This window comes from Microtus oregoni, unplaced genomic scaffold (assembly GCF_018167655.1).
Source record: "Microtus oregoni isolate MIOR12 unplaced genomic scaffold, Mior012 000001F_ref0000356, whole genome shotgun sequence".
Lineage (NCBI taxonomy): Eukaryota > Metazoa > Chordata > Mammalia > Rodentia > Cricetidae > Microtus > Microtus oregoni.
The window spans coordinates 83,754,179-83,773,516 of NW_024543060.1; the positions used below are offsets into that span (position 1 = coordinate 83,754,179).

Sequence of the window (19,338 nt, forward strand, 5' to 3'; positions counted from 1 at the left end):
AACTGAGATTCAAAGACACCGCCCCCCCCCGCCCCCCCCCAACGTGTAGTCCTTGGTACTTATAAGTTTGGAAGGCAAGATTGTCTTTTTAGCCAAGTCTAGTGCCTGGAAGCTGAAACAAGACTTCCCCTGTTCATACTCATCCGTTACCTGTTGAATTTCCCTTCAGCCATTTGGTTCCACACATCTTCCCGGTTTCTATTTTCTTAACTCTAGCCCACGCTTCAACTCCCCTAGGTAATGAATGAGAAAGGGTGAGAAAGGGGGCTGAAGAGATGGCTCCGTGGCTAAGAGCACTCACTGCTCTTGCAGAAGACCCAGTTTCAGATCTTAGCTGTCACCAGGTGACTCACAAGCACCCTTAACTCCAGTTTCAGGGGATGTGATGTCCCCTCTTCTGTCCTGGAAGGACACCTGGCACACAGATGGGGGCAGGTATGTAAATGCAAACCTGTAGGCAAAACATCCATACACATAAAATAAACCTTAAAAAATGAGACTTAAGCAAATCTGCATTTAGCCATTGGCATCCGATTTATTTGAGCACCAACTAGAAGTCAGATCTATGAAGGATTTGAGCAGAGAACAGAATCTTCAACCATTTGAAAGCATCCCATCGAAGCCAGGCATGTGGGAACATGCCTCTGATCCAGCACGCGAGAGCTGGAGGAGTCAGAATCAGGAAGGCGAGGGCCAGCCTGGGCTACACGGGAACGCTATTTCAAAACAACACAGAACTAAAAAGACCCGCTTTATCAAAGGGAATCAATTATCTAAACACAGCACTCAGAATGCCAGTTCCTCCTGGAATTCCCAGGTAAATGCGCGTGTAAATCCTGGAACCAGTTAAACTTCAAGCGACTTCAGAAAGAACAGCTTGGAAAATGCCTGTGTACAGACTTGATTTCTAATTGTGGTGAAGCTTCATTCCTTAAACCACTTATTCAGCATTAACTCATTCTCCAAACTTGCATCTGCTAGGTTCTGGGAGTAAGGCAGGCACAGCAGTTTCCAATCAAAGGAGTGCCCTAGTTCACCAAGACAGTCCGGCACTCAGCCTGTCTCGTAGCCCTCAGCCTGGGGCGCGAGCTTCCGGTCTCCTTTACAGCCACATTGGCCTTCTTTCATTTCTTAGAGCCCTACTCCCTCCCTCCCTGACCTTTGCATAAACCCCAATTCTCTTCTAGAGAGTTCAGCTCTTTGTTCTTAGCGTCTCCTCCTCCCCTTGCGGCCCCGGCTCTCGTCCTGCAGCCTGGAGAAGCAAGCTTGCTTCTTTCCCCTTGGGTAAAAGATCTTTGAAGCCCACTCCTCCTTCGGCCGCATCACCTCTGCGCTTTTATAAGTCCTCCTGTGATTGGTCACTGTTTCTCTGTTTTTAGGTTCTTATTCTCCTGAAGGGGCAGGGTCTGACCGGTTTTGTTAGATGCCAGCGCCTGGCACACCGGAGGCCTTCCAGGAATGAAAAACAAACGGATGTGGCTGTCCAAACAGTTCTGTGGGAAGCTGAGCGCTAGTGGGTTCGGGGGAGTTGGGTTTTGACCAGTCTTGCCTTCAGGTCCAAAAATATTGGGGGGGGGGCGGGGGTGACCTTGAATTCCTAATTCTGTTTTGGCCTCCCAAGTGCTGGGATTACATACTTGGGATTCCACACCTGATTTGGATTAGGGGTTTTCTTGAATTCCAGTGACGTCAGGCCTCCTACCTTCTATCTCAATGACACTGAAATATGGGGAGTTGTTCCATGTGCTTTTAAGATTCTAAGCTTCCAAACAACAAAAATTCCACTGATCTCCTTAGAATGAGATACACACAGAAAAGTAACAGCCGTAGCTAGTATTCACGAAAGCGATCTGGAGGGTGAGCCGAAGTGTGTGTGTGTGGGGGGGGGTGTGCTACGGAATGGACAACTGTAGTACAGATCATTTCAAAGCATCTGATGACGACTCAAGAGGATATACCGTATCCTCATTGAGAAAAAGGAAAGGGAGGAGGGAGGGGGGAGGAGAGAGAGAGAGAGAGAACTCAATGAACTTAACCTTTCTAGCTTGCCCTGGCCTCGCTAACCGCGAAGCTTCCGCAGTCCCTGCAAAGATTCGGGGCACCTCGGGAGCCCCTCTCCAGGACACAGTACCAGGGTCCGTCCCTACGGGGAACCCCACCCGACGATTGACACGGAGAACAAGCGGGTCTGGGCTCGCTTCACTTCCCTGGCCAGACACAAAGCGCGTCCCCCTCCACGCCCGCTCGAGCACCCGCCCGCGCGCCCGGCAGAGCTGGTAGAGCTCTAGACCCAGGCCGCGTGCCCCGCCCCGAAGCCATCACCCGCCCCCCTCCTTTCCCTCCCTCTTTCCCTCCATTCCCTCCGCCCCCGCCTCCCCCCCCCTCGCAACGGTCCTGGCGCGCAGGCGCGATGGCGCACGCAGAGAAGCAAGCGCGCGCGCGCGCGCGCGCGCGGGGCCCCACTTAAATGCAGGCGAAGGGGGAGGCGCGCATCCTCGGCGTCGCTGCCCGCTCGGCACCGCCGCTTCCAACTGTCTCCGCGTGGCACGAGCCTGGAGCCGCGCTCTTTCCCCGGCGGCTGCGGCGGCGCAGGCGGCGACGGCGGCAGGCAGGGAGTGGCTGCGAGCGGCGGCGGCGGGCTCCATGGAGAGCGGCGGGCGCCCGAGCAGAGGCGGCGCTTCCACCGCTGCGCACCGGCGGCAGTGACCCGCGTCCCATCCCGCGTCGCGCCGGCTGCCCGGCCTCGCCGTCCGTGTCCGCGCCGCCGCCCGTCCCGCCGGCGTCCTAGCGCCGCGACTCTCCGCGTCCCGACTCCCCGGCGGGGTGGCGGCGGCCGGGTCCCCACGGTGGCGGCCGGAGCAGCGGCAGCAGGAGCCCGGCTCTAGGATGAAGTTCAAGCCCAACCAGACGCGGACGTACGACCGCGAGGGCTTTAAGAAGCGGGCGGCCTGCCTGTGCTTCCGCAGCGAGCAGGAGGACGAGGTGAGCGCGGGGACAAAGGCTGGCGGCGGGGCTCGGTCCCGCACCCCCCTGCGCCTCCTGGCTTGCGGGGAGTCGGGCAGCCCTCTCACCCTGAGCTGCAGACCTTCCGCTGGCCTCGCCAGCTTGCCTTTTAAGTCGTCCATTAGCTCGCAAGCAGTTGGTTTCGTTACACACATATACCTCCTTTTACCAAACGGCCTCCGCTTTTAAAGTTTTTCTGACGATCGAAAGAAAGATGGCCAGCGAGAGGGGTGGAAAGACGCCAAGAGGGACAAGATAGGCCAGAGACCGGGCAAAGTTGCCCTTTTCGGCACGCTGATCTCTCGCTCTTCTGGTTTCTCAAGGCTGCTCTGCGGTGTGGCTTGACGTCTGGGAAGGAGCGGTGTGTAATTTTACCCCTCCGCATTGGATTGATACGGGCTTTGGAGTGTTCGCTGGAAGGGCGATTTTTTTGTTTATTTCAGTTATATTTGTTCGATTTTGAAAACGACTCTCAGTTTTCAACTTGATCTGAGTCGGTTAAGCCACTTGGTAGCTGGGGGAAATCTTGTAGCATTGCCACGCCTAAAATGAACTGATAGAGAAAAAGTTAAACCGTTCCGAATTCTGCTTCCATAACCGTGTCCTGTAAAAGACCAGGCGTAAAGCTGGAGATGGAAATTTAATGGCTTCCTCGTAGCATACACTCAGTGGCTTAGTTGTTATATTAACAAAAGCCTCGTACTTGAGAAAATTGTGATCTTTAAGCTGCCCCCCCCCCCTTTTATTTTTGAAGAAACAAACACTTCAGGTTGATTTGAAACCTTTTAGTGTTAAACCCGAGTCCCGAAGGAACTTCCAAAGAAAGGTCTTTGATGTGGTTCTACTTAGGAGAGAAATACAAGGGCGTTTTTGAAAGTGCACAAAGAAAGTCGTCAACAAGCGTTAAACGCAGTTTACCAAGGGGATGAGAGGGGTGCCTTTAGGGAAGGGCCGTGCTAGGGCAAGGCAAACTAAATATAAACGCGTAGAATAGCGAGTAGACCCAGGGTCCGGTCTGACTTGTTCGCAGCTCTGCTACCTTATTTTTAGCTTGAGCGTTTATAATGTGTTAGGTACAACCCCGGGAATGGTGGTTACATTTAATCCTTTTAGCACTGGAGGTCGCGCTGGTCAGCCCCGTTTTATAGCTGAGAAGACGGCTTTGAGAGTCGGAATTCAGGATCCAGTTCTTACTCCAAAAGCTGGTGTCTTGGTAAAGGGCGTCTGCTCAGCGACCAGATGCCCCATATCATGAGGCTAACTTCAGAGCCTTTAAGTTACCTTTAAAATGGTGCCGTGAAATGCTGTTGAAACTTCAGGCCCAGATTTGCACGTGGTGTGTGTGTCAGTCTGTGTGTCTCCCCTAGGGGAAGTTTTGGAGATGGGAGAAATCAAAATGATAGAAATTTTGGGTCTGGCAGAGCATTCTTGACGACTGCTTCAAAAGTGACCTTAAACAGGGGTTGCTTGGAAATTGCTTCTGCGGGATGCAAGGGGGAGCCGGGCTAAAAGAATTCAGCTCCGTGTTGGAGAGCTTGCCTGGCACGTGGAAAGAAGCCCTGGGTTCAATCCTGAGCTTCTCCCTCTGTCTCTGAAGTTGCTGTAAAATAACTGCTACAGCCTGTTTTCAAAATGAGACGAGAGGAGCAAGACTTGGGGGGTATGTTAAAATCCAGTTTATAAAACTTTAGAACCTGCTGGCTCAGAAACCTAGTGAATCAACTTGTTTAGGAGATCTGCTCTGAGGGAAGACTCTGGAATTCTCCAGAACACACAGCCAACTTTGGCCATCTGGTTTAGCTCTTCGGAGTTTGTGTTTCTGTGGTTGTGTATAGTAGAGGCTCCTTCTATTGTGTGATAATTACAGAGTGAACTCAGCGGAACTGCAAGAAGTCTAGGCGAGCTTGGGCTTTCCCTACTGGAATGATATTATTAGCCTTCCAAAGCTGCTTGAACCCACCTCTCTAGCTGATGGTAGGAAATGCTTCTCTACTGGGTTAAGAACTCGTGGGTCCTGGTTAGGACATTTAAATATATGTTTTAAAGATGAGAGTAATTTCAGATAAAAAGAGTAATTACTGTTTGACCCTAAAAGGCTACAGAGAGCTCCCATTGGCTCCCCTGAGTGCTGGGATTACAGGTATGAACCTTGATGCCCAGCTAGAACAGGTTCTTCTAATAGTAGAATCGTTTGCTTTTTGGGGGGTGGGGTAGTTTTAAGTGTCCCCCCTTTTCTTCATCCTGTTTGGTTTTCTTGTTCTGCCTTAAGAGGTAGCATAGCACAGGAAGTTAGAAGCCAGAAGAGACCTTGGCTTGGTGCTGGGATGTGCTGGGAATCCCAGCGTTTAGGAGACTAGCCTGGGTTAAGTAGAAACACCCTGGGAGCGGGGAGTAGAACCAGACGTAGTGGTGCACACCTTAAACACCAGCACACAGCAAAGGGCATCTCTCTGTACGCTTAAAGGCCAGCCTGGGCTACATAGTGAGACCCTGTCTCAGAAAGAACAAGCACCAAAGTTGTCCCGGCGACTTGTCCCAAGGTCACAGAACAAGCAGGGCTTTTTAGTTCAGGTCTGCCGTTTGTTTCATCTGAGCAGCCTCTCTAGCTAGTTCTCTGGAGAAGCATGATCTTCCGTGTGACTTCAGACAGACCCCTTAAACATCCAGAGCGTGGCTGGCATACTGCTTGTGTAGACAGATTACAGTAGCATTATGAGTAGGTAACCATAAATAAATTCTGTTGAACATGTTTGCATATATATATTTGAAGAGTGGATGTAAAGTGAAGTTTTTGCTGGTAAGGAACGTATTCTGCAATGGTGGTTTGTCATGCAAAGGGAAAAAACAACTTAAGAGCCTTGGGTAGAGGGTTTAACTCAGTGGTGGAATGTTTATCTAAGGGGGGGTGGGTAACACAGGACCAAGCCGGGCAGTGGTGGTGCAAGCCTTTGATCCCAGTACTTGGAAAGCAGAGGCAGGCGATCTCTGTGAGTTCGGGACCAGCCTGGACTACAGAGCGGAGTTCCAATGCTACATAGAGAAACTCTATCTGGGGGTTGGGGTGGGGGGAGTAAGTTGGATCATTGTCATTTACCCCTGGCAGTCATTCTTTCTATAGGTATTGGCATACTTGACCAGCACACGCAGCACCCCCCACTCAAGGTACCTTCTTTTAAATAGAGTGAGATAAGCTCATCGGTGCCTAAGACTCCCCAGACCTAAAGGACCTTGTAGGCCACTGAACCAGCCATTTCTTCAAAGGGAGCCCTGTCTAACATTTGCATCTGTTTTGCCTTAGGGTGATTCCAGGAGTGTTCTGTAGCCTGGTGGGTTAATCTTTCCTTCGATATCAGGGTTTACGGGGGAAATTGAATGCCTACTTGCCTTCTGTTGGCTGTGCCTACATCTTCAGACAGCTTTGTTCCTTAAGCAATACCATCTTTTTATCAATTAGCACCTTCACTGTGTTATACAGCTAGTAGATGTCTGTTAGTTGTGATAGGTCTCTCTGCAGAGAGCCTTCAGTGTTGAAGCAAGCTTGGGGTCAGCCGGCACTCTCTGAAGGCAATGTAATCGTAAGAAAGTGTTGTTTGCTGTTGTGACGAGGTAAATGGCTTTACCACACCCACACACACAATTAAATTGTGCTAACAATTTTAGGAGAGGATGCTGTGGAGATCAGGGTAACTCGGTGGGTTTCCTTCTTTCCTTTCTGCTACTATGTGGGTCCTGGGGATTGAACTTGGGTCCTCGGATTTGTCAGCAGATTACCATCTCACTAACCCAATTTGGGATTTATTTTTTCTTTTTTGTTTATTGTTGACAGTATCTCCCTCTGTAGCCCAGACAGTCATCTGGCCTCAGTTTCTGAGACTCTAGGCATGAGCCCCTGTGTCTGGCTTCAATCTCGGTTTGTTTTAAAGTTGGGGTTTATATAGCTCCGTGGTGGATACTTACCTAGCATGTAACTGAAAAGGAGAGTGATTTGTGGAAGGCTTTTTTGTTTGTAATGAAAGAAAGATGAGAGGTGGGTTGCTTCTAAAGAGTTCATACTAAGAGTTAAATTTTATCAGTCTTTCCTGGATGGATTTTATTGTTGAACATGAGTATACATACATACATGCTTTTTATCTCTGCACAGGCCAGCTTCGTCTATGTCGGGCTCCAGGCTACAGTCACCTTATCTCAAAATACCAGAGCCAGGTAGTGGTGGTGCACTCCTTTAATCCCAGCACTTGAGAGGCGGAGGCCAGTGAGTTCAAGGCCCGTCTGGTCCACGGAGCTAGGAGTTCCCGGATAAGTAGGGCTGTTATGCAGATAAACCATGTTTAGGAAAAAGAAAAGAAAACAACAAAATGAATGCCAGGGCTGCAGGTTTGGCTTCGGTGGAGCACTGGCTTCTAGCAGTCAGTGAGGCTGGGGGTTGATCTCTACTGCTGTTCTCCTGCCATGCGTGGCATTGGGGCTTCACCTCAAGATCTTAGGAATGCTAGGCTGGACTTCTGAGTTGCAGTGCCTGTTTGTTTTTGAGACAAGACTCACCGAATTGCCCAAGAAGATGACCTTCTGCTAACTCTAGGTTAGGCAGGCCTTCTGCCTCCCTCTAGAATGGGGGGACTGCAGCCAGAGATCACCATTCCCCTCCTGGCTTGAACTTTGTTTTTCAAGACAGGGTTTCTCTGTAGCCTTGGCTATCCTGGAACTCACTCTGTAGACCAGGCTGACCTTGAACGCACAGAGATCCTCCTGCCTCTGCCTCCCCAGTGCTGAGATTAAAGGTGTGTGCCACCACTGCCCAGTCAGACCTCAAATTCTTTTTTTTTTTTTTGTTTTTGTTTTTGTTTTTTCGAGATAGGGTTTCTCTGTGGTTTTGGAGCCTGTCCTGGAACTTAGCTCTGTAGACCAGGCTGGTCTCGAACTCACAGAGATCTGCCTGCCTCTGCCTCCCAAGTGCTGGGATTAAAGGTGTGCGCCACCACCGCCCGGCAGACCTCAAATTCTTGATCTAGTCTCTGCCTCCTAAATGCTGGGGTCATAAGTCTGTGACACCACACCAGACTCTTAATCACCTCTTTCCTTCCACTCCTAAATGTGGCTGTGCCCTCATTTCCACTTCATGGAATATTCAAGATGAGTAGGCGAGCACTTAGAACGCACTGGTTTTCAGGTCTCTGCTGTGTTTATATCACGTCTCTTAACCTAGTTAAGCTGGTAGTTGGATGTGATATTTCTGTATCCATCAGTATTGCTTGTTTAAATTGATCCAATTTTGGAGACATACATTTGAAGCTAATGGTTTGATCAAAGTTAACATCTTCGAATACCAATATTCCTGGTAAACTATTGGGTTAGACTAAATCACTTGTCCAAAATTTATGTAGGTCTGTTGTTATGGCTTTATTTATTTGTTTGTTTTGTTTTTTGAGACAGGGTTTCTCTGTAGCTTTGGAGCCTGTCCTGCTAGCTCTGTAGACCAGGCTGGCCTTGAACTCAAAGAGACCAGGCTGCCTCTGCCTCCTGAGTGCTGGAATTAAGGTGTGAGCCACCACCGCCCAGCTGTTACGGGGCTTTATATAGATTTTTTTCATTTCCTGCTAGTTTCAGCCATAAAAACTAGCCCGCTGTATGGTTTCTTCTCCCACCCCCAAGAATGTGAATGCTTCGAGGAAAAGTCCTCGATCGGTCCATCCAGTGTGTTCAGTGTCACCGCACCGAGCAAGCTCAGCCATGCCTTGCTCCCTAGTGCTTCCCCTTAAACTAGAGGGCTGTGCTGGTTTTTATTACTGTGCACAGAGGTCCCAGGAACCTCTACCCGCCTGAAGATGAAGGATGACAAAGCAGCTTCTGTGTAGACAGCAAAATTACACCTTTCCCCTAGTCTGAAGAGGGCCCCTAAGGTGATATGGATCTTTGTGATCTAGGATGTGGCACTTGGAATGGAGGGTTGAGGTGCTGGCTTTTTTATTTTGTTCGACAGCAATGCACTGCACGTGGCCCCTGATATCTACGCAGCTCCGGGTCTCCGTAAAGCGTGAAAGGTCGAAAGTCTCTGGGTTTGAGGCAGTGGAATTGGCAGATCCAGGGCATATAGGTGCAGATGAGAAGCTTTTAATGAAATGTACTAGATTGCAAATCTGCTTAATTCCAGCACTCAACAAATCTCTTTTCAAGAGCTGGGCACAAAGGAACACACTGTGAAGCAGAAGCGAGGATCTGAAGTTCAAGGTCATCCTTGGTTACTGATGGTGTGAGGCCAGCTGATCTACAAGAGCCCCTGTTTCAACTGAAAGGTGGTGGAGGGAAGAAAAGGAGGGAGAAAGAATGGATATTGGGAATGCGGTAACCATTGACCTGACTCTGGCTTTCATTTTTTAGGGTTCCAAAATTCTGAATACCAATGGCTTTTAAATTCCTTTACTAAGTAATGGCTTCCTTGGAGCGGCTTGCCTGCTGCACACACTGTTCCAACCCATTGTAAAAAGATCAAGGAAGTCAGCGCAGAATTGTGGGGCGCACGTCCTATCCAGCCAGCAGTGCCAGAGCATCTCTCACTCGGACTGAAATAAGAGGCTTGTGAACGGGGGTCAGGACCAGGGTCGTTGCTTCCACTGCAGGTCCTATGGGTGCACTTTAAAGCCTGTGATTCCTTTGCCAGTCTGGGTACAAAGGGCCAGCGCCCGTGACTTATTTTAATAGCCTCACTGAGCCTCCTTTAGGTAACAGTGTTATTGAAGTGGGATTTGCAGCCTCGTGCTCCTCAAAATAGAGTTTGAACAAAAGACTCTTCCCCTATAAGTCTTTACAGGTTTTATATATATATATATATTCCTGCCATCTTGTCTCCATTCTCAGAATTATAAAGCTAGCAGTACTCTGTGAAGAAGCAGTTCTTGGTGAGCTGATTCAGCTCTGCAGGCATGAGAGCATGGGGCTCAAAGTGGCCAGCAGGGCCTGCCTGGGCCAGAGTCTCGATGTTTAGTCCTGCAAGACAAGTGTTTTCCATGTAAACAAAATCATTAACAGGTCCCTGTTCTCCAATCAATGTGTGTGTCAGGTTCAGACCCATGTATTCTTATACTGCTAGATTTGTTTAACTCTGGCTCCTTGGTGTCTAACTGTGAACTTATACCCTATTTGCACATATTAAATTTAAAACTTATTTGTACATGTTGCCACCACCCTCAAAGCAGCCGTAAGTGCTTTTTCTAAGGCTTCACCAGCCGTTCTGTTGGTTCAGTGTTTCCATGGATTGGCCACTCTTTGTTGGTGACATGCTTAGGAGTGGTGTGGGCAGCGCAACAGAGTTCTCCTAGATCCAGTATGACAAGAACAGGGCTTTAGAGGAGCTGAATTACTATGGGCAGCTGAAGCTCTCCAGCTGGGGCAGGTTGAGTCTCTAGCACTCACATGAGAAGCTAGGCATGGTGACATACAGCTCTTGTGGGGTGTGGCAGTGGTGAAGAACAGGCAGGGCAGATCCCAGGAGTTTGCTGACCTGTCTAGCCAAAGCGGTGGGCACCAGGCTTAGTGAGAGATCTGTCTCTAAAAAGGTGGAGCGGGGTGATGGTGGTGGTGCATGCCTTTAATCCTAGCGCTTGGGAGGCAGAGGGAGGGGATCTCTGAGTTCGAGGCCAGCCAGGCCATGACTACACAAAGAAACCCTGTCTTGGAAAAAGAAAAAAGAGAAGACACAAGCCCTCTACCTCTTTCCTGCACACTCATGCATGTAGACACACCATCGTTTCTCACGTAGTGAGCACCGTGTCTCTGAGTGTTAGCCAGTAGCAGCCTTTCCAGCAGATGGGAGAAAGTAAAATTGCTTGTGTTCCTGTAAAAAAGCCAGTATCCACACTGGGAATTAATTTCGGGGTTGGGGCGTTACAGAGAGAGCTTCCTTGGTGTGCTGGTTAGTATATTAGGACCTCTGTTGTGGTTGCAGAGCAGATTGGCCTGAGGCCATGTCTGTAGGAGAATATCTCGACTGAGGATAGGGCAGGCCCAGCTACTGTGGGTGGCACCATCCCTGGGCAGGTGGTCCTAGGTGAACACAAGCCAGCATTGTTCCGTGGTTTCTTCCTCCCTTTCTACCCTGACTTCTCTCCATAATCGATTATGACCTGGAAGTGTAAGCCAGATTAACCCTTTGCTCCCCCAAACAACCTGCAGACCTGTTTAGATACACTTTGGCATACTGCAGTAATTTTGCAGCATTTTGTTGAAGATGGTTAAGACATTGTTACCTTCACAAACATTTGGTGGTTACCGCCTTAGGAGAACTTGAATGGGTCACGGTTTTCCATTTGTACAACAGGTGTGTACTCCTTCAGTGTTAGTAAACTGTTAGAACTAAGGCCTTGAACTCACAGATCCACCTGCTGCTGCCTCCCAAGTATTAGGATTAAAGGTGCACCACCAAAGCCCAACTAGAGTGGCTTGTTTTGTTTTAAAGAGATAGACTTCGGGCTTAATGCTGTTCTTGGTCAGAAGTCTATTTCCTGTAAAGACCAACTAACTATTTTAGGCTTGCAGCCCACGTGGTCTGTTTTCAATAACTCTGCTGTGACAGCGATGTAAAAAGCCAGGCGATGTAAAAAGCCAGGCGATCTGCAGAAGCCAGCAACAGTGAGGGATTCTAATAATCCAAATAGCACATACTTCCAGCTGCAGGTACTGTAGAACCCCAGGCATTGAAAGCCGGAGGAGTATCAAGGGTAGCTTGTACGACATACCAAGTTCCAGTACAGCCTGGCTGTACAGCAAGACCCTATCCAGAGAGAGAGAGAGACCCCCCTTTTTTCTTTGCTTTAACTGTTCAAAACAGGGGGGCTGTTGTTGCCAACCTTGTTCGAGACCATAAGATCACAATGTTTATCCGACTTGCTTAATCAAATGGCTTTGAATTTTCAGGTGCCTCTTTCTGCCTAAGCCCGAGCATCAAATGGCATTGCCCAGCCAGTGGCTGGTCGTGCACTTCCCCGATCCTGTCTCTCAGCACTGGTCTTCAAGAACTCTTATTTTATGGGGGAGCAGGGTGGCCAGCCTGTTAGTTGGAAGGATAAAGATTGTGTGGCTCAAGGGTAACTGACCTGTGGGGCCGACTTGCTTAATCAAATGGCTTTGAATTTTCAGGTGCCTCTTTCTGCCTAAGCCCGAGCATCAAATGGCATTGCCCAGCCAGTGGCTGGTCGTGCACTTCCCCGATCCTGTCTCTCAGCACTGGTCTTCAAGAACTCTTATTTTATGGGGGAGCAGGGTGGCCAGCCTGTTAGTTGGAAGGATAAAGATTGTGTGGCTCAAGGGTAACTGACCTGTGGGGCTGTGGCAGTGGCTCAGTGGGCAAGGCCAACATCCATGTGAAAGGCTGTATGGGGGCACATGCCTTTGACTCCTTAGGGTTAGGGGAAATAGAGAGATGGGCAGATCCCACGGGCCTGTTGGCCATCCTGTGTAGCCAAAAAGTGAGCTCCATTTTTAAAGCCTTGTCTTTAAAAATGTAAGGAGTGATGAGAACACCACTCACCGTCCAGCCTCTGCATGGGAATATATGCCACATGGCATCTGTACCCCCACACACCCCCAAAATAACTGATATGATGACCACAGAACAGACGCTGCGCTTCTTAAATCTGGTGGATTAAATGATCCCATGTACGTCCTGGGTTCCTTCCAGGCTAGCCAAAGCTACATAATGAGACCCTGTCTCAGTGACCCACCCCCCAATATAAATGAGTGCATAGGTGCAGGTTGGTTTAATGATGGGACTGTCGGTGCTACCCCACCCCCATAGGCTGTCAGTTGGTGTGTGTTATGTGTGCCCTTAATCCAGTGAAATTTAAGAGTAGATTGGTCTAGAATCCAGTTGCAGCCTTGAAAGTTTGGAATGTTGTATCTTAGCTTCTCAGGGCTTCAGTACGTGGTTATCCTGGGTCTTGCAGGTGCTGTTGGTGAGTAGCAGTCGGTACCCGGACCAGTGGATTGTCCCAGGAGGAGGGATGGAGCCAGAGGAGGAGCCTGGCGGTGCTGCTGTGAGGGAAGTATACGAAGAGGTGAGAGCGGTGTTCTATGTTTTACACACTGAGGGGTTTTACACGAGGGGGTTCTGGCTTCTTGCCGTTGGTAGAAGTGTTGTTATCTGGTACAGTGTTTATAAGTCTTGCTATAGTTAACATTTTGCTTAAGGGGTTTTTGTTTGGTTTTTACATGGTAAGCATCTAAAATCAATGTGAACCGTCTAGAATTATGTTAACATGCAACTGTTGATTAGACTTACTGTTTGATTAGTGATCAATGCATGGCAGAATGGCCTTGCCCGAGAGCTAGATCATTCTTGTATTGAGTACAGACAACTGTGTAGCATAATTTTTAAACTAGAACTAATTGCCGGGTGGTGATGGCGCACATTTTTAATCCCAGGACTTGGGAGGCAGAGGCAGGAAGATCTCTGAGTTCCTTATGTCCTAAAATTTGGTAAACTGGATCCTGTCCTCTTGCACAATATCCCAGGTGGCCTACTTGTTCCTTCCCTTAAGGATAGAACTTGCTTTACTCGTGGGCAAGACCATACAAAGTGTAAGTTGGGGGGGGGGCACGCCTATGCTCTTGGACTTTGGGGGTACATAGGAAAGGTTTCAGAGTCTTGACAGGAAGCATCGAGGTTGCTGTAGAAACGGGGTGAGGAATTGAGACCCTTCGGCGAGTGGGAGCTAGAGAATTGTAGCTCCTGAGCCCTGGTAAAGGAGAAAGGCAGGTTTTTAAGAAGGGGCGAGTCCGTTAATTCTTACAGAAAAGGCTGTTTTTATTCACAGGTTTTTCCAAATTGTTAAAAGTCTAAATTTTTATCATCCTTGTCATTGGGGGAGGAGGGGATAAATGAAAATCAGCCTAACCAAACAGGCAATTAGGATTTCTGTAGCAAACCACAGGTAGTGGGCCTTTGTACAGCCAAGAAATTTCATGATTAGGCAATAACTTGCTAGGGAAAGCCTGAGCTGTTTTGTAATAATCAATGTAATTATTATGAATGATAAGGCTTTTACTTACCAACTTTTTTTTTTTTTTTTTTAATAGGCTGGAGTCAAAGGAAAACTAGGCAGACTCCTGGGAGTATTCGAGGTGAGTTACAAAAGAGCCCCCACTTTACCGGTTCCTAAGTCTCTCCTCACAGCAGCCTGGATCAGTTTCCTCAAACTAGCAGTAGGCAAGTCAGTGGTGAGGGCTTGGGGTGGGGGGGGGGGGGGGCATGGTTACCTGTATCTGCCCATACAGTAAAGCTAACACATAAAGACCTGAATTCAGTGTGCACCAAGGAATAGATAGCATCGTCAGCAGTCCCCGTGGTTCTGTCTTTAGTGTGTGACACCGCACGACAGAGAATGACTCCAGTATAGGAACAGATGCTGACATACAAACAACCTCTTACTGACGGCAGAATGGAATTTCTGTGAGGGGATTTGAAAGTGATCCTACTCAGAACAATGGGGAAGAGAGGCCGGGTTCTGAAGTCTGTTCATCTGCTGTTCTCACACATAGATATGCGGCATGCCAGGAACAGGGGGACTTCCCTTAGTTAGCTTAGTCTCTCTGATGGAACCATACAGATTTTTTTAAGTCTTTAGAAATGAAAATGTGTTACTTGGAATTAATGACTCAGCAGAACACACTAATTAATGAATAATACAGTATACAAACGGCCTTTAATTCTGCGTGCCTTTGGTTCCAGCACTCAGGAGGCAGAGACAGGAAAATTTGAGTTCAATGACAGTCAGAGCTAGCTACTCAGAGAAACCCTGTCTGAGGATGGGGTTGTGGCTGGAGGGAGGCTCAGTGGTTTAGAGGACCTGGGTTCAATTCCCAGGAAGCTCACTGAAGCTTATAACTAACTAATAGTTCCCTCCCACAGCCAAAGTGCCACTGCACACGATAAACACTTTAAGAGTGGTCCTTAAGATAGTACTCTTGGTCTGCACATTGGTTTTTACAGTTACATAGTGCCATCTCCTGGCTAAACTGAGAAACAAATTTTTCTGTGTGTGGACACACCTAACATCTTTAGAGCCAGTTTTTGAAGAAAAGTCCTAATAGTTAAAGAGACAGTACACTGTTTAACAGAGCCCGTCAGTCAGCATGTCCTGCCCATCAGGAAGTATCACAGCACGGTGGAACTGCTTCCCACCACAGCAGTGACCTTAGTGAGTTATGGAAAGCAGTAGGAAATGCAGATTTCACGACTTCACGGGCATAAAAATAGGAAGAGGAGGGATTTTGTTTTTATATTCCACTTAGATCTCAGGGTTTTCTTTATCAAAATAAAGTTGAGTATGTCTAAGTGAAAATATTAAAGTTTCACATTTTAGCGATTTTCCCATTGACAGTGCTGAAGCTCCAGTTTCTGATGCTGAGACGGCTTCCTTCCCTCTAGTGCAGGCTGCCACAGCCTCCTAAACATTGGCCCCTGGTGTGCACCACCCCCCCAGCCAGTTCCTGTCTCTTCCCTCAGCTGGCTGGGAACTGAATCCTTCCTGCCTCAGCCCTCCAAGTACTGACTTTAGAGCCATGACCTACAGTGCCTACTGTTTTTCTAATTAAACAAAAGTTGTGCATATATGCACACACATGCATCCATATTAGAGAACTTTTGGGAACAGGTTTTCCCCCACTTAAACATCTTGAATGCCAATTTCTAAATGTTCCTGTTACATGTACTCACTTCTGCCTAGCTTACTAGACTGGATTTTCCCACTGAATCCATGCGTGGTCAGCTCCTGTGAATTAAAATGCTTTGCTTTTCTATTCAAGCAGAACCAAGACCGGAAGCACAGAACGTATGTTTATGTTCTGACAGTCACTGAAATATTGGAAGACTGGGAAGACTCTGTAAATATAGGTGAGCCCCTGTTCCTTTGCTGCTGACAGCCTTCCAATTCACCTTAACTGATTTCTGGTTACTCTCCTGAGAGGGCGAGGTGAATCTGAATTACCACACCCTGCCATGTGATGTCATTTAAGAAGTCGAAGGTCACTGTTTGGGAGGAGGTGAGGGAATACTGTGTACTAATAGGGCATGCTTTTTAAAACTGACCTTGCAGTAACTACAGTTTTACCGTTCTCCAGGAAGGAAGAGAGAGTGGTTCAAAGTAGAAGATGCAATCAAAGTTCTTCAGTGTCATAAGCCTGTCCACGCTGAGTATCTGGAGAAACTAAAGCTGGAGTGTTCTCCAGCCAACGGAAATTCCACCGTCTCTTCCCTCCCAGATAGCAATGCCTTGTTTGTGAGTGCTGCACAGCCCTCTGGGGTGCCATCCAGTATAAGATAGAGAGCTGGGGGCCCTTCCCCCACAGTGTCATGTCACAGACATGAGGGAGAGGCTTCTCTTTTCTTCTAACACATCTGACTGCTGCTGCCACTCTGAATTGGCCATGCAGGGATTCGAATAGTTTGCATGTGTTTCAGATGCTTTCAAGTCTTTTAAAATAAACAACAAAATAGCATAAAAAATATTTTAAGACGCCAAAGCCATGTGGGATTTCTTTTAGAGCCTTAATTGTAACTTTGGTTTTCTTTTTTTTTTTTTTAATGGCCCTTCCCTCCCCCTCGACATTCTGTGGTTTGTTTTGCCAGGTCAGATAAGTTGTCGGGTATATATTTTCACACATTCCCCCCCATTTTCTTACAGTATCAAATAGTCACCAGATCTTTGTGTTGGGAACTGAGAAAGATTCTCAGTATTTAAAGAAATATATCCACCTCAGAACATGTTTAAAAAGGCCATGATCTCCATTTGTAAACTGCAGATTTGGGCTGTTTTGTTTTTGTTTTTTTGGTATGGTCCTATAACCTCTGACAAAGTATTTCAGATCACTATTTCTAAGATTGAATGTTCACAAACAGTATTATATCACTGTCAACCTACTATGAATATTTCCCCTCTAACAGTAGTGATTCAATATAAAATATAGAAAGTTCATCATTTTAGGGAAATACTGTCAGCAACTTGCATGTGGTTGAGTGCCTCTCATCCTGAAAATGTATTTATAAAAATTTATTTAGCATGCTCAGTTGCCAGTTCCCTTTCTAATCCTTTTAACATAGAATATATATATATATATTACGGCCACATTTCCCTCAATGGAGACTGCTCTTAAAATGCATTTTTCAGATTTAGTGACATCTCCAGTTAAACTGTCAGTGTACCGCAGGATTATAATGTAGCCTTCAGTCCCAGTCAGCGATGGCTGCTAATCAAATGGCCATTCCTGTTCAGCCTTTCCAAGCCTAAGACAGAGAGCACATTTGAAAGGACATTTCCCATTGTATGAGTGTCAGTGAGTGGTCTGTCATGTCAGTTACCTGGGGGGAACTAGAACACAGGAGCCAAGACAGGTCTTTGCTCAATTCTGTAAAAGAGTACCTGATCTGAAACTCCTGTACGTCCTCTGAGGTCAGAAGGGAAGAGGGAAAGGAAAGAAAACAGATGTATGATGGGGAAGAGGAAAAGATCATTCTTTATGTAGCCATTGTTAACCTTTTGTAAATATCCTAACTGGCAAGTAAAAAACAGGGAAGTACATTAAGACATTTGTTGTGTAACTTTTAAACCTTTAAAATGTAGTCGCTGCTGAAAGTGGTCCTTCCATGTAAGGAAAACTGGTTTTGAAGATGAGTTTGTGCCACAAATGCAGCGGAACTAAATAAAAACGTTAGTTTATAAATTAATGCTGTCAGAAAAAGAAATGAGTAAAGCAGAAAAACTCAGCCAGTAGCATTCACTCTGAATTATGTAGTGTGGTCACACATGATCGTTCAGACCTTTTATATTTTTCTCTGTACAGGTTGTGTATTCTGGTCTTTTGTTTTTTATAAAGGAAACATTTTAAAACCCACAGATTGACATTTTCTATCAGTTGCTAATAGACCTTCCCCCCCTCACAAATCTCTGCAATTTCTCTATGTACTAAACACAACAGAGAAACTGGACTGCTTTGTATAGAATACTGCTTCCAGCTAACTATCACCAGTGCTTGGGGGTTTATATGTACATGATATTCTCAGAGGTAACCGTGCATGAACTTATTTTATAAACTCTTGGACTGTGTATTGCCATGTAAAATATGTACAGTATTAATGTCAGCCTTCTCTTTAAAAGTTAGCCTATAAATATTGTTGTATAATTTCTTCGGTCAGAAACATTTGGACTAAGCCATGTCACCTGAGTCAGGATTTTCTTCAGTGCCATTTAGCAAACCAACTATCTTTAGTCTATGCAAGTAGCAAAGAAGTTTCAGAATGCAGCTTCACTTTTCAGTGCCACCGAGGGCTCCGTATTGCTCTTCTGGACCCCAGACCAGCAAGATCGTAGAGGAAAAGAAGTAAGGCGATTCAGTTCTCTTAAGAATTAGTCGGATCTCCTAAAGGTGGTGTCTACCATCTGAGCCCTCTGCGGTGTGCAGTGCTGAAACGGCTGTTTGTGCTTATTCGGGAAGTAGCTGAATGAAATTGGGCAGCTAAGTTCTTCAGTTCCATGTGCCTCCCAAGTAAAACACAAACAAAAACCAGAAGATAAGTTGTTATTGACTTGCAGAAAAGTAGAAACTTGGCATTTTCCCAAGCACGTGCCATCCAGTTGTCAACCACACTGTAGGACGCAGAAAAGGAAGAAGCGCTCTGCATGGCCGTGTGGTCATTCTAACTGGTGTAAGAATCTTGACTTTTTTACATTTGGAAACATGAAATAAAAATGGGAACATAGTCTGTGTGGATTTTTTTTTTTTTTAGCATAAGTAGTGTTTTCAGAGTTAATCAGCTTTCTGCATGCTTTGCCCAGGAGACTAGAGATGACTTGGGTTACAGTGCTAGCTGCTCTTCCAAAGGAACAGACCCACGTTAAGAGAGGCCCATAACCTCCTGTAACTCCAGCTCCAGTGTCTTCCGGCCTCCACAGATAACTGGCACAGCCATACTCTAATTGAGAACCTGCACTGTCCATCCATTGGACCTCACATACCAACCACTTGTGCGCTTCATTATGACTGACTGGGATCAGGGAGTTCAAAGGAGCTATCATGAGAGTACTGCCAATCCTTTTTAGTTTCATAGTATTTAAATAACTAGAAAAGTAATCGGAACATCATTATTATACTTCTGACCAAAGATTAAAAAAGTTTTGGGGTGCCCAGGTGGTGGAGGCGTACACCTTTAATCCCAACACTCACGAGGCAGAGGCAGGTAGGCCTCTTGAGTTTGAGGCCAACCTGATCTACAGAACAAGTATTAGGACAGGTAATAAGACTGTTACACAGAGAAACCCTGTCTTGAAAAAAAAAAAAAGTTTGGGCTGG

General features: G+C 47.0%; 1 protein-coding gene across 2 annotated transcripts; it reads left to right on the plus strand.

Moving 5' to 3' along the window:
• The first annotated feature begins 2,850 nt into the window (after positions 1 to 2,850).
• On the plus strand, positions 2,851 to 18,748 carry Nudt4 (nudix hydrolase 4). 2 transcript variants are annotated; one of them, XM_041666987.1, is made up of 5 exons: positions 2,851 to 2,982; positions 12,939 to 13,049; positions 14,071 to 14,115; positions 15,799 to 15,886; positions 16,114 to 18,748. In XM_041666987.1, the coding sequence occupies exons 1-5, from the start codon at positions 2,887 to 2,889 to the stop codon at positions 16,314 to 16,316; spliced, it is 543 nt and encodes a 180-aa protein (XP_041522921.1). In that variant the 5' UTR covers positions 2,851 to 2,886; the 3' UTR covers positions 16,317 to 18,748. The 2 variants fall into 2 exon arrangements, with proteins under 2 accessions (XP_041522921.1, XP_041522928.1); XM_041666994.1 differs by having other exon boundaries at positions 15,802 to 15,886.
• The last annotated feature ends 590 nt before the right edge of the window (positions 18,749 to 19,338 follow it).